Source organism: Protomyctophum parallelum (assembly GCF_964188405.1).
Source record: "Protomyctophum parallelum genome assembly, chromosome: 2".
NCBI lineage: Eukaryota > Metazoa > Chordata > Actinopteri > Myctophiformes > Myctophidae > Protomyctophum > Protomyctophum parallelum.
In genome coordinates this window covers 2,038,660-2,054,234 of record NC_139699.1, presented here as the reverse complement: position 1 = coordinate 2,054,234, position 15,575 = coordinate 2,038,660, and the positions used below count along the sequence as shown (strand labels likewise).

The 15,575-nt window shown below is 44.8% G+C and overlaps 1 protein-coding gene across 3 annotated transcripts in view; it reads right to left on the bottom strand.

Annotated features, from left to right (window-relative positions):
- The window catches only part of cyld (cylindromatosis (turban tumor syndrome)), a 56,560-nt gene extending 41,259 nt beyond the window's left edge, over window positions 1-15,301 (bottom strand). For 2 of the 3 annotated variants that reach the window (XM_083792684.1, XM_083792686.1), the window contains exons 1-5: window positions 14,957-15,301; window positions 12,702-12,949; window positions 11,560-11,862; window positions 5,416-5,736; window positions 1,166-1,271 (exon numbers count right to left, since the gene is read on the bottom strand). In XM_083792684.1, coding sequence (XP_083648810.1) covers window positions 1,166-1,271; window positions 5,416-5,736; window positions 11,560-11,862; window positions 12,702-12,893 — 922 coding nt within the window. In that variant the 5' untranslated portion in view covers window positions 12,894-12,949; window positions 14,957-15,301. The remainder of the gene's footprint in view (window positions 1-1,165; window positions 1,272-5,415; window positions 5,737-11,559; window positions 11,863-12,701; window positions 12,950-14,956) is intronic. The other variant, XM_083792685.1, reaches the window with a different exon arrangement.
- Between the last annotated feature and the right edge of the window lie 274 nt (window positions 15,302-15,575).

The window sequence follows — 15,575 nt, the reverse complement described above, 5'->3', positions numbered from 1 at the left end:
TTCCATTTGACACACGCGTTTCACACCACCACAGGGACTGCGGTGTCGAGTCGGTCGGATACGTTTCGGCCCAGTTTCACCTGATGTGGTGGACGGTGGGTGGCAAAATAACATAAGTACTGGTAACTAGAAAAAAGGTCTCCACCAGGCCAGGTCAGGTTGTGGCCTCATGGTGGCGCTATAATAGGCCAATGTGAAAAGGGTGCCATTTCTTCTCACGCCTTGGATGGCAATTGGATGATTTGAGGCATTTTGTTCCAAAAATGTGTTTTGCAAAAATCCACCTGTTGGTGGCGCTATAAAAGGCCAATGTGAAAAGGGTGGGATATATTCCTCAGCCTAGTAGGAAAGTCTGTGAAATATTTCAAGTAAATTGCACAGGATTCAGGATTTGAGGCTTTTTGTTCAAAACGGGAATGTCTTGGCTGGTCTGGCCAGTAATTGAGATCAAGCCTTTGTTTTACTAAGTCATTCCCAAGTTTCCCCATGATTGTTTGAAAGTCGCATTAAAGTCACTTTTCAGTGAAAATGTCTTAATTGTAGGTCAGAGACAACAATTTCATTACACATCCCTAAAAAGCAAGACTGAAGCAAGGCAGCCAAGAGTAGACATTAAGATTCACAAATAAACATCGAGCTGTCCAATAAGGCAGGAATAGCAACTTGTAAAATAAATAATTATTTCAGTTTGGGGTTAGATTTGTCCCTTTACAGTAATTATCTTTGCACTATGATTAAGTACACTTCATGAGGCCTGCCATTGATTGTACAATGCATTTGGGTTTCAAAGTATAAAGAGTTTTAAGTAGGCAGTATATTAGTAAAAATAATAAAAAATAATAAACAATCAAATTTTGCTTGAAGTTAGGGCTTCGTCAGGAGAGGACAGGCGGAACACAAACAAATCAACAAGCTGACGCGGAGAACAAAGACCCTGAGTATCTCACTTGACTTTCAAAAACAAGTGAGCCATGGACACAAAAGGCCCCCTGTTCGCCGCTTGCAAGCCAAACACAAACCCGGGAGCGTTCACTCGGCTCAGCGCTGCTGCCAACAGAAAACACTGTGGATCGCTGTTGATTCCCAACGCTCAGAAATGCACAGATTCAAGCAACCAATGTGTTGTAGCCGTCAACGCGGGAATTAAACAGTGCCACAAACTCACCTGGCATAACGTCGCAGATGGGGACGAGGCGAGTGTGCTCCAAGCTGGCGAAGTTACACAGCAGTTTCCCGTCGAACACACCGTCCCAGTCCCCGATTGGATTGTCCTGGAAGAGTTGGAGAAAGAGACGTAGTGTGACCCTCGCAGCAGGCGTTCCTCATCTCGCTACCCCCCCCCCCCCACAAAGAACATGTATACGAGTCTGATCAAGATCGGTCAGCACTAGTGTCAGCCTGCCATGGCACCATCATTACTCAGTTTCTCCCCCAGGCTTAAAAACAAAAAGAAAGAAAAGAAAATCAGTAAAAAATAATGCTGTCTCTCTACCCATCTATTCAAACATGGTGTATTGGCTAGATTCCTAGCACTGCCAAAACATCCCAGCTCCTCTTATCCACTCCACGTAAGCGATGGAACCTCATGCCACCCAAAATGCACCTCTCCCTCTGCAGCTACCACAGTTTACCGCTCCCCTAGTTTGAGGCTCCTCTCTCCACTGGGACCACGCTTTGAGCCGTGTGTGTGTGTGTGTGTGTGTGTGTGTGTGTGTGTGTGTGTGTGTGTGTGTACGAGGCTGGCCGCTGCTGCTGCTGTAGTAGTAGCTATCTAGAAAAGGCAGGGCGAGGCTGGGGAGCTGTGGAGTGAAGCAGAGCAGTGGGCTCTCCTCCTAGGCTGCCCGCTGGCCTCCTGCCACATCGTTGGGTCATACAGTGCTCAAGTCTTTACCTCACTCCCCGCGTGACTTGCCATGCCTCCGTGTGGGAGGGAGGCTGCGAGTGGGCAGAAGCTGCTGCTGCTGCTGCTGATTTCTGCTGCGAACGGCCAGCAGTCAAATGTCTCACTTATATGTACTGTATATTGTGAATCTTTTTGCTATGACTAGGCATCTTAAAAGGAATAGCAAGCATTTCAGCGCTGCGCTGAGGATGGCCCATCTGTGTCCGTTGTCTGTTCGCCAGAGGTAATAAACCATGTGAAAAGGACATATATTGTTTGCTGGCAATTCCTTTATTTCCATTTGTACCCATCTTATAGCCTTGCACCTATAAGAATACTCTTCTAATTTGGAGTGTTGCAGGTTTTCTGCAGTTTCTCTTACTCTCATCTTAAAACTCCAGCCTGGCAAAACTAAGCAAGCGTAAATGCCAGCTGCACATGCCCGCAAAACCCTTCTAACCTTTTCACCGCTGTACCGCTACCAACTTCTCTGCACCGGAACCCTTTGGTCTAAGCAGGTGGTGGTCTAACCCTTTGGTCTAACCCTTTGGTCTAAGCAGGTGGTGGTCTAACCCTTTGGTCTAAGCAGGTGGTGGTCTAACCCTTTGGTCTAAGCAGGTGGTGGTCTAACCCTTTGGTCTAAGCAGGTGGTGGTCTAACCCTTTGGTCTAAGCAGGTGGTGGTCTAACCCTTTGGTCTAACCCTTTGGTCTAAGCAGGTGGTGGTCTAACCCTTTGGTCTAACCCTTTGGTCTAACCCTTTGGTCTAACCCTTTGGTCTAACCCTTTGGTCTAAGCAGGTGGTGGTCTAACCCTTTGGTCTAACCCTTTGGTCTAAGCAGGTGGTGGTCTAACCCTTTGGTCTAACCCTTTGGTCTAAGCAGGTGGTGGTCTAACCCTTTGGTCTAACCCTTTGGTCTAAGCAGGTGGTGGTCTAACCCTTTGGTCTAACCCTTTGGTCTAACCCTTTGGTCTAACCCTTTGGTCTAACCCTTTGGTCTAAGCAGGTGGTGGTCTAACCCTTTGGTCTAAGCAGGTGGTGGTCTAACCCTTTGGTCTAAGCAGGTGGTGGTCTAACCCTTTGGTCTAACCCTTTGGTCTAAGCAGGTGCGTGGATTAGCTCGATACTCCAATTTTACGAGTATCAATTCAGCCACCATATGGCGGTGATGGCGGTAAAAGAGTTACGTCAAGGAAAGAATAAGGAGACAAAGGGTAATGGCTAAGGGCAAGCCTTCAAATGCTAGTCTGATCCTTCTATGATCAATAGTTTAGAAGTGATGTACGCTCTTGCATTGATCAATAACTGATCAAGAACTTCTTGACCTTCACTTTCGAATACTAAAGTGCACCATATAACATTTTGAGTTGGTAAATATATAGCCTGTAGCCTATGCCATGTATTGTGCCTTGTTACTGGTCCCCCAGACAGACTCCCAGTTTTGTCACTTTTGTATTCGTATACTGTACTGTACTGTACTGTCTTCACCGTGGTCCAAGATACATATACATAATTATGTTTAGGACATTTCTGCCAGGATTCTGCATGGCAGAATTGACATTAAGGTTAGGTTTTATGGCCTTGTGTTGTAATTTGACAGTGATATAGGTATTACAGAAAAGGTGACATAGAGACAACCTCATTACAAGAGTTTTACAATCACTCTTTTGGCTCAACTAGGGTATGCGCATGACATCATCATAATAGTTATGCGAGAACGCCTATTGAGTGTCAAAAAAAAAACTTTCTGGCCTTGACAGCGCATACAAGCAAACAGAAAAGTCCTATCTGATTGCATTAAACAATGTTAAACTCACTTTGCAACTCGATTTGTCCCTCACTTAATGCATATATCCTGTATACATTCATTGACTGCAGTGAGATTGCTATAGAACATTGACTTGACTCAAGTTAGGTTTTACTAGGCACAACACCTGCATGGAATTACATCTGGGATTAGGCCTGTCACAATGATTATGTAATCGCCTAATCGCCAATTATTTGAGATAATCGCATCATTTCCATGTTGAAAAACTTTCATAATCTCCTAACATTTTCAAAAATAGTGGAAATAGCAGATCTGCAACCTCAAAACGCATCACATCGTGAAATGTTTTGAGCTTGTAGATCAGCTAGTTACACAATTCATATGAACTACAAAGTTATGAAATGATGTAAGTTATTTGTCCCATGTGCCCTGTATTAGAGGGTAGCACGGGTCCATAAAATTGGACCCGGTCCGAAACGGGACCGGTGATATCTGAACCGAACCGGTACGGAGTCGAGAAACATTCTAATTTGCCGCGCCCGCCCGTAACCGGCCCCGAAAGGATTGGATCCAGTCCAAAACAGAGCCGAGAAGGATTGGACTGTTTGGACCCGGTACGACCAAAACGGCGCTGATCCGATCCGATATAGATCCGGACCCATAGTGTGTCCTCTGCTATATCATATGCTTCGTCAGTTACATGACATGAGACTGCTCTCTAAGAGCGACGTGCACCCCGCATCTTGAGACAGCGCAGCAGAGGGTTGCATAATATTAGTGCATTTTAGTGCACCAACATTCTTACCAGAGCAACAAAACTGTCCCACATTGCTCGCTTTGATTTGTAGACGTCTCCACCAGCCGAAGGCATGGGGAGAGGTTTTTTGCTTTGCGTTTCACCTTGCTCGCTCAAGGGGGCCACCATGATTACATTAACATAGCCAGTGGTGGGTGTGTGTGTGTATGTTTGTGCGCTCTGTCGGGATTGGGGTGAGAGGAGAGAGAGAGAGAGAAGAGAGAAGAGAGAAGAGAGGAGAGAGAGAGAGAGAGAGAGAGAGAGAGAGAGAGAGAGAGAGAGAGAGAGAGACGGCACATCGAGAAGCATGACGAGAGAAAGAGAGAGTGAGAGAGACTGCATGACGAGACCCAGCCCTCGTCTTTAACTCTGTTCAACAGACAATAATTATGGACTTTAGAATGTAATAATTACAACACACGCATGTCTAATTCTGAAACCTATTTTTAAAGTTGAAGGGTTTAATATATAAAGCTCGGATGCTCACGGATAATTTTGAGTAACTGCATTTCAGACGATCCGAACGAGACCCGTGGCAATTTGGAATGGATCCGACCCTGCCCAAGGGACAAGTCTGGGCCCGAACCGGTTCGCTCGGTTCTTGGTATTCGGTTCCGGGTGGACCCGTGCTGCCCTCTACCCTGTATGCACCTTTTTTACAAAGCGTAAAAGTGAAACAGAAGAACGTTCAACTACAGAAACACAATTAAATTGTTAATCGCAATTATTTGACACAATTAATCGTAGCAGCTTTTAAAACCGTTCACTTGGTGCTAGAGAAAGAACTTAATCAAAAACCTTACAGCGCTGACTTGGACTTCAGCAATGTGGTCAAAACTAACAATTAGAGGTGACTCCACCATCTCTACCACTTTCCCATTCTCTCTTCCTCCCTTTCTCTCTCGCTCTCCCCGACACGTTTTCTGTGTCACCACTTCCCTCCTGCTCGTCTCTAATCCCTCCTCTCACCATGTCGACGCCTACGTAGTAGCCCAGGCTCTCGTTGCCGGGCAGCAGGTCACAGAAGATGATGGTGCCCCTCTCGGGGCCCTCGCGGGTCTGCACCAGCACCCGCGAGTTGATCTCCAGCCGTGGGAAGTCCTGCTCCTCCTGATCCACCAGATTGACGTGGTCCACCTCCAGCTCGCCCAGCTCCTCCTCCTCGTCCTCCTCGTCCTCCCACAGCTCCAGCTTGTCCAGGGCCACGAACACGCCGCACTCGTCCTCGCAGCGGAAGAGCTGGCGGCCCTGGTAGGAGCCCTCCGTGAAGCCCTGGCCCCGGCCCTCCTCCTGGCGATGGACATGATACCAATGTGAAGAGGGGATAAGACAAGGGGGAGAGCAAAACAAAGACAAAGCTAAATACATTTTACATTACATTTGACATAAAATGGACATTTGTGGCACACCGGCAGTTAGTTTACAACAATAAAAACAACATTACAGAAAATACACAAATGCATTAATACGATATAAAATGCATTCCCATAACGCAGCAACAGTGATCACGGGCTGTGGGGATTAGGTGGTCGAACTATTCGAACAGTGCGATTGTGAAAGAGACGACAAGTGAAAGAGCTATTGTCATTAACAAACAGTGACACCTGCCAGATTGCTGTCATAACAGGAACAGGCTACTGTATAATAGTGACTTTTGGAGTGATACAATGCAATTCACTGTATAGTTTCAAATACACTGATTATTTATTTCATATGACTGATGATGATCTTAGATTACTACTTCAATTTACAATTTAGGCATTTAGCAGACGGCCAGACGCTCTTAATCCAGAGCGACTTACATTAAGCAAGAACAAAAAAGCATGGGAATACATCACATAAAAACATTTATCAAGAAACTTACTTTCTTAGCGTAAGCTAAGAAAGTAACAGTGGAATATCTATATAATGAAGCTATACATATAAACTATACATCTTTACTACTATGCTATACATATGTACTATGACGTGCTATGACTACATACAATGCAATTATAGTGCTGTCTACATAACATGCTATAAGTCTGTATCAAATGCTATCTAAGTCTACGGAAATGCTATCTAAGGGGGTGGGGTAAGTGCTATGGGCCATGATGGAGTCTGAAAAGGTGGGTTTTCAGACTACGGCGGAAGATTGGGAGTGATGCTGCAGTTCTGACTGCGATGGGAAGTGCATTCCACAGTTTTGGAGCCAGAAGGGAGAAGATTTTGGGACGTGTGGAGCGTTGTCCCGGCGTTTTTAGTGAGGGTACTTCCAGCTTCCCTGCGTTGGCTGATCTGAGTGCGCGGGAGGGTTTGTAGGGTTCGATCATACTTGCAAGATATGGGGGAGCCATACCTTTGGTTGCTTTGAATGCCAGCATCAGAGTTTTGTATTCTGTGCGGGCAGCGACCGGGAGCCAGTGGACTAGTGGAGGGAGCGGAGCAGGGGGGAGACATGTGAGAATTTTGGCTGGTTGAAGACTTCTATGCATTTGATGTATTATAATTACCTCGCGTTTACCTTGCTAGTGGCCCTGGTAGGAGCACAGGGCCACAACAGAGCACTGATACATTGCTCTGGATTAACACTTCCTGTGTCCAAGACATCCACAGACGTCCTGGGAATTACCGCTATGCGGTGCCCAGGACATCTGTGGACGTCTTAAAAAATAAATAATATTAATAAAATAATAAAAATAAATTACAAAAATAACATTGGGCACCCTGGGTCACTATTTGAAAGTGTTGTGTGGGCACACAATGTGTAAGAGTGTCTCCAAAATGCCTAAATTGAACGTTGTATATTCATCAATTTCTTCACTGCCTGGTAACAATTGTACATTTAAACTTCCATTTATGGACAGACTAGAGACTACATACAGTAGGCATAGACCGTGCAAGTGCCTTGTCTAAGCCTATTTATTTGATAAATTATAAATTATTTGTTTTATCTGTTACCGTGTTTCAGTCTTACTGCTGCTACTATGACACACTTGCACACTTGAGCCAATAGTACTGTCAGTGCCAGGATCAATAAAATGATTATCTTTGTTTATCTTACCTCATCTATCTCAAAGAGCTTTACAGTGCGTCACATTCACCCATTCTCACTTGCTCACCGGGAGCAGTTAAGGGTTCAGTGTCTTGGTCAAGGACACAGTCAAGGACGCTTTGACATGAAGCCAGGAATCGAACCAGAAACCTTCCGGTTCCAACTTCCCAGACGGCTGCTCTACCTCCTGAGCCACTGCCGCCCACAGGTCTGGTGTATGAGTACAAGGGTTGATTCATGCAGTTGGCATCGCACTACTTGCTGAATGTGTAGCTGTACCTGACCATACGTGCCAGACACAAAGTAATAATGACCATTTAATGGATGTTCACAGACAAGACCGAAACTACTGTGCTTTATATAATAGTTATTAGGCATTTAGCTTATGCTCTTATCCACAGCACCTTAAAAGTGCAATCTGCGATTGCAATAGCTGCAATATTGCATTTTGTATAGATCCTACAATGACCATGAAAGAGAAAAGGTGCCAGGCCAGGAAACTGTGTGCGTGCGTGCGTGCGTGCGTGTGTGCACAAATCTGTGTTTCACTTGGAAACATTGGTTGAATAGAATAGACCCAGTTCACTCCAAAGAGGAAAGAGGATAGTGCTGGGCAATATATCGATATTATATGGATATTGTGATATGAGACGAGATGGGGGTTGACACTAAAGGTGCCCATCGGGCAAGTACAGGTCATGGTCTACAGTACTTGCCCATCGGGCAAGTACAGGTCATGGTCTACAGTACTTGCCCATCGGGCAAGTACAGGTCATGGTCTACAGTACTTGCCTTCAGGTCATGGCCACTTGCCCCCCAAAAATAGTTAATTACTGTTCATTTTAACTTTTAGAATATATTAATGTTTTTTTGTAAATATTTTTTTACTGAATAAAAACAGCACTATAACGTGAAAGTATAGCCTTACAAATGCAAATGCATGGTAGGGAAACATTTTCATGGCAATGTACACTTAGTACAATTAGCCCACAGACCCCAATTTGAAAAGATAAGATACCCCCAGTTTGACATGCACCACAAGGGACTTGGTAGAGAGATAAGGAGAGACCATAGACTGTAGAAAATATGGACAAAGCGTTCTCCGGGTCTAATATGGACGTAAAATGAAGCCTGTCAGTCCTTGAACTGTAAGTCGCCATATTTCTAGATCCGTTTGGGCCCAGCTGGCCATTGGCTGGCCCAGACAACGAGGCGGGACTTCCCGCCTTCTTCTTCGTTGGTTTTTATTTTGACTCGAACGGGGGGTGGCTCCCGATCATAGACTGTAACGGTAGCCACGCCCCTCAGAACATACGCGACTTTATGGTAATTTTTTTTTTTTATAAATGGGACCATAATTTTCCAAAAAGAATATTATGACAGGCCCAGGCCGTAGCGTAACGGTCTGGGCACCGGACTGGTAATCCAGTCGCAGTGTGCCGCGGGTTCGACTCCCGGACCCGACACGGCCTTTACTGCATGTCATCCCCCCATCTCTCTCCCGTTTCCTGTCAGCCTACTGTCTGTCCCTTAAAAAAATCAATAAAAGGCGTAAGCCGCAAAAAAAATATCTTAAAAAAAATATATATATATATTATGACATGAGAAATGAGACTTTAAACTAGTGACTGGAAGCAGAAAGTATTCATGACCATGTTTATTAAGGTAATACAGTCTAGGTGAAGTTGGGCCCAAATACATGGACCTCTATGGAGGTATGGTTTTTTTGGGGCCCAATGACATCGCCACAACAGGCCATTATATGAACTTTCAGGAAGTCCCGATTTCCTTAGTGGCTTCACGAAATATCTGTCTGACAGCCCCCCCTGGGAGAGACACAGAGCGCTCTGACCACGTTCAATACAGTTATATCTTTCTTGTGTTGTGTTGTGTTTATAGTGAACTGAAGACGGTTGCATCCCCACTCATAATGTGCACCTGCCCGGTCGGGCAACCTGGTAGCAAACTTCACCTGCCGTACCATTTCATTTACCTGCCCCGGGCAGGTGGGCAGGTGTTAGTGTCAAACCCCTGGATGTGTTCTGGGATTGGGGATATTGTTATATGGCATAGTGTATCATAGGTTTGTCTTTTCCTGGTGTTAATCACATATGCCTTATTGTATACTCTGATATTACAAAATAAATCAAAAACAGCTAAATTAACAGCTTTTACAATCTCACAACACGTTGCAACTTGCAATATGACACGTTGTGAGGTTGTTAAAAAACTAAATGTAATAACACTGTATATTATTAAGGTTGTGTCTATAATGCATTATAAGAGTATGTATAATGCATTATAATTCCATTAGGCATTTATAACACTCGTTATAATGTTTATAATCATGAATAACAACTTATGAGTTGCAAGTGCTGGTCAGCTCAGCGCAACAGCAAATTATATAACTACCCACATTATATGGCCCACACCAGACATTTAGATTATGAAAAATGACTCAAGTAATGCCAGGGCAGACGCAGTGCTCAACTAGAAAAAGTGCCCTTCTGGGCACAGGTCTCCACCAGGTTATCCACAGATCCGTGCAGTTAGAGGTAAAAACACTTTTCGGCCAGTTATAGCGCCACCTTGAGGCTGAGTTGAAATTGTTCATGTGGCATTTTGTCCTCGGCCTAGTGGGAATGTGGGTGCACAATTTCACGGAAATCACGCGATGTGTTCATGATTTGCAGCATTTTGTTTGAAACTGAGCACTCCTGTGAACTTTGGAAGCCAATCTTAACCAATCAGGATGGAGTCTGAGAAATCTTAAAGACCAGTTTCGTTGATCAATTTGCGTGATGTTTGGACAAAATCTGTAGGTGTACTGTGCAAAAACTTGTTTTGCACGAATCGGCCTCCTGGTGGCGCTATAACAGGCCGTTGTGGAATGTTTGGGGCAGAGGTTCATCGTTGGCATCCAGGGAGTGTGTGTACCAATTTGCGTGATGTTTGGACAAAATGTGTAGGTGTACTGTGCAAAAACTTGTTTTGCACAAAGCGGCCTCCTGGTGGCGCTATAACAGGCCGTTCTGGAAAGTTTGGGGCAGAGATTCATCGTTGGCATCCAGGGAGTGTGTGTGCAAAATTTGCCATCGACCGGGTTAACGGTGGCCGAGATTAGCTACTAACGGACACACGGACGGACACACGGACACACACACGGACGGACGGAGTGCAAAACATACTCTCCCCACATGCCTTCGGCCTGGTGGAGACAATTATCATCACATACATCAGCAGTTGGAGAAGAACAATGTGCAGTGCCGATTATACTGAGCAAGAGTTGAGTTGCATGTGTCCCAGCAGCATCCCACTCATGGAGCCTACAGCCTCCATTCTGTGAGAGAAACCCAACATTGTGCTACAATAAGCAACGCTTTGTTATGTCAGAGCTTTAACCATTTCCCCGTCTGCATAGTACAGTATGTTGCATGACAGACTTGAATGATGACAGTTTGCACTGTGACAAAAGACAGCTGGATGGCATGATACAAATTAATATATGCATCCAACAAGTCTGGTTGGGATGATGAGATCCGGAACCGGAGGAATCAGAAGAAGCAGCTTCGACATTGAGGAACAGGAATCGGTTCCATCACATTTGGAACTGTTTTTGGAACAAGGTTTTATCACACTGTCAGAGAGGTGGACTTCACGTCTGCTATACAATTACAATACCGGAGGTTCTCAAACTTTTACGACCTTCACGACTCACGAATCATTTAAAGATGGAGTGCCGTGATTTTTTTCCACACTAAAACATGATCATCAGGTATTATTATTATTATATGTACACTTTTTCAAAAAAAAGTGTACATTATTTGTTAAAATGTCATTTTTATGTGGACACACCCTGTCACCCACCAGTTCATTAAGTATGCCTGGTTTGCCTGGTGGGTGGTGATGGGTGGTGATCTGAACTGAACCTGAACTGTGATCTGAACCTGAACTGAAGCCGCACCCACAGCTGTTTGTGTATGATACGTGATACGTATCAATCAATACCCAGCCCTAATGTGAATGACAAACAAACAACACGGGTACAGTACGAGTGACAAGAGAGGGTTCTCACTCACCAACAGCTCCACGCCGAACCAGATCCCAGAGAGAGCCCTGTCGGGAAGCAGGGAGCCCTTGAAGCGAACCACCCCAGGCAGCGGCTCGTCGCCGGACCGCAGCTGCACACGCACCTTGGAGCCGCAGTCGATGTCACGCGCGCGTTCCAGCCGCGGCTTGTTGCGCAGCAGGGCATAGCGCTCCTCGCAGTTGGTGATGGGGAAGAGCAGCTCGGCCAGCTTCTCATCCAGCTCCAGAACGTCGCGCTCGTCCAGGCTGAGCACCACGTTGGTCTGGTCGAGGATGCGGAGGCTCCGCTTGCCCTTAATAATAATAATAAGAATATTTATTGTCCAGAAGGATATTTGTCTTCACAGGTCTGTTCAAACACCCACATCAAAACAACACAACACCAAGACAATACAAAAACATGAGGCCCCCACTGTATACAGAACCATCTTATCAGCTTGGCACTTTGTTTATTGCCGCAATGGCTGAGGGGACAAAACTGGAGATGGCATGGGGTCATCGTACCAGAACCTAACGTTCTCACGGAAGACAGTTTACCCGCTGCTATATTATTATTATATCACAACATAATGTTATATCATTGACCTAAATGGCATTATTTCAACAATGATAGTATGATAGTATTTAAAAAAGGGTTAGGCTTATGTCTTTTTCAGAAATTACTTTGCATGTTTAACTCCAGAGTGACACATTACTTTATCTGGGTAACATCATCTTCTGATACTTGAACGTTTTGACATGAAATAATAATCCTGTACCGTCACCGTGTAGTGTTTTGTTTCATTAGCACAAATTGCGATCTTTATAAAATAGGCTGCAGCTGTTGTCCACTGCTGCTGTTTGCTGAGGCTGAGCACACATGAACGCTAAAGATACCAAGGATTGGACAGTGATGACACCGTTATGCTACGCAACACGGTAGTAAGACAGACTCGAAGTCACCGACGCGTCTGCTGGCGAATCCTTGGTATTTTCAGTCAACTTTTCACCGCAGTTTGGAAAATCTTGGTAACGGTCGGGAAAACTTGGGATTCCCTTCTCGCGTACAAGTGACATATGTACATACAGAAGAGTACAATGGAGCAGGTTGAATAATGCTTTTGTACAATAATAACAGAAGATGAGGGGCAACCTTGCTGGGTGGCAGTGTGCGTCCCAGGTTGTTGCGCTCCTGGCAGGCCTGGCCCAGGCTGCCGCGCGGGACCCGCAGGGTCTTCTGGGGGGGCTTCTCCACCGTGCACTCCTTCACCACCATGTAGAAGCGCCAGTCCTCCCGGAAACCCCCGCTGGGCTTGTCCTGGCTCCACAGCGACGACGAGCTCATGGCTGCATGCTCCACGTAGGGATGGGCGGGCGGGGGGGGTGAGCTTGACCTGTGGTCTAAGAGAGGGAGGGGTTTGTACATAATGTGTTCAAATATAATGTCCATGTATTTGCCAGTGAATCACTGTGTTTGCTTATTTTATATCCATACACTTTCCCTTAAAAAACTGCACTATCCACATGTTTCACACAGATTTAATAAATGTCTTTGCTAAATAGTCACTGTATTGATTTTAAATCATCGTATCGTACAGAGATTAAAATAGGGTGCATTTTGCATCCCAAAACGCAGTTTATAGTTAAGGGACGCAATACAACAACGACCTCTGCATCCACGGGATGCACTACTGTACTCATTAAAAATAATACTGTACATATAGCCAAAATAATGTGAAATATGTAGAGCATTTTCTAGTTTATTTTGCTAGCTTTAGTTATAATAATAATTTATTATTCTGTTTTCTACATGAATATAACCACATTATAACCATATGCAATGAAATGGGAGTTAATTAAATGCTGCAATTTGTAAAAAAATAAATATGACTCTTAACGTTGCTGAAGTGGGATTAATCAAATGTCCCTGGGACTCATCTAAATGACCACCCCTGCATCCCGGGACTCATTACATTGAAAACCTATTTACATCAATGATCGTATCGCCATAATCAACCAATATATCGTCCATCGTATTATCAACCATGTATCGTGATACTTATCGTATTGCTGTTAAAATGTAGCGTTACACCCCTACCTTCAATCATTTGGCAGTCAAGCCAGCAAAACTATCAATTTACTCACACAACAGTGAGTAATATGGATATCTATCAGTTCCAGCATGTTGGTTTAATCCAGCTGATGGTACTGTATAGGTTAAAGTAAGGATGTAGAATGCAAATAGTGAAAGAAATGTGGCGTGGTTGAATTGGAATGATCCGCCCTCAAAAGTACAGTACAAAGTACAATCATTAGAAAGAAGAAAAGAAAGTCAGGAGACTTTGTTTTTCGTCTTATAAATTATTTGATCGGCCCAAAACATAGTGTTCATGGTCATGATTTGTCACGATCCGAGTTGGCTTTGTCCGCGGCGTAACCGTCTTTAAATAAATTAAATAAGAAGTGCCGATGGGAGAATGCATTGGGTCTTCATTTCCTGGGCCACTCGTTTTTCTGAAAGGGGGAGGGACTGCGGCGCTCTATAGACAGTGTACAATACCGGTACATCCCTATAGGGATGCACTTACAGTAGGTTCCTGACTGTGACTTTGCTGATCCTGACCCTGCGCTCCGATTACAGATCTTACTGTACTTAGATAGTTTACTGGACATCGTATTCTTTCATTGAGATAAGGCTCAAAATCAGATACCACTCAGATCAAATTCTCTCATCCTATTCTCATTGGGCATTCAACACATCATGTGAAGCTAGAAAGCAGCTTCTGACAAAATGATTCAGCATCTGGATTTCCCCGTGGCTGTGGGTGTGAATCATAATTATGACAGTACTAGGGTCAGACTCAGATAGATAACATGATCAGACATTATGGTCACATAAGAGCCTGAGATGACAGGTGCCTGCATGTCATCTTCTTCTACCCATCAGCCAGTTGATGCATAACAATTCATGTTATTGTTTTATTGACTGGCATACAATGATTATTCATGCATTTAGCTAACACTGTATCTTGATGAAGCGAACATGTCATACTATACAAAATCATTACAGGTGTAGCCCTCGGTCCGCAGCATAAAACAATATTAGAATCCCGTGTGTGTGTGTGTGTGTGTGTGTGTGTGTGTGTGTGTGTGTGTGTGTGTGTGTGTGTGTGTGTGTGTGTGTGTGTGTGTGTGTGCGCGCGCGTGCGTGTGTGCGTGCGTGCGTGTCTTCCCTTTCCCAGTCAAGGTGGTAATGATTCAGGGCCCTGACTGACTGTAAGAGGAGGAAGTAGCTAGCAGCAAATGTCGGGTAAAAAACACCCACACACAAAATGTGTCAAGACAGTGAAGGCATGTGGTAATGAATGACTGTCAACAACAACAACAACTGCAGCAGCCATGTCTTACCTTATTACCTTCACTGGAAGTCAGTCAGGTGTTCGGGACGGCTGTCATTATGTCAACGGTGTCCCAATGAAGCGTCGGCTTGTTGAGAGAGAAAGGGGAGATTCCACTGGCTGATGCAGAGCAGCTAGCCAGCTAACTAGTTAGCCCAGCTAGCTGTTGATGACGAACAGCGGACAGGGTGGTCTGAGTGACTCCGCCAGCCTCCGCAGTAAATAAAGTACCGTCCGCATTCATTTATTAGCCTCTGTTCCCAAATAAAGAGTGAAAAGGAGGTGCGAAACGGCAGCTCTGTTAGTTATGAAATAGATTATTTACACAAGATGACACAACTCAACATCATGGAGCTCAAACTGTGACGTATTTTGTGCTCGCTTGCGCAGCCATTGGTCAAAGCCGCCTGTCTTCGGGTGCTGAATGCTGATTGGGTGTCATTTGTGTATGTCATGGAGTCCTGCCCTATTATGGGGCTTTCCCCACTACCGCGTCATCAGAGCGGACGGATAGGTTGAAGTGTAGCTACAGTCAGAGATGCTGCTGCTGTACTGTCTGTTGGTACCATAGAGGTTGCCTGTCAAATGTCTTTGATTGATTGATTGAAATATTTATTAACAGTTTGTAG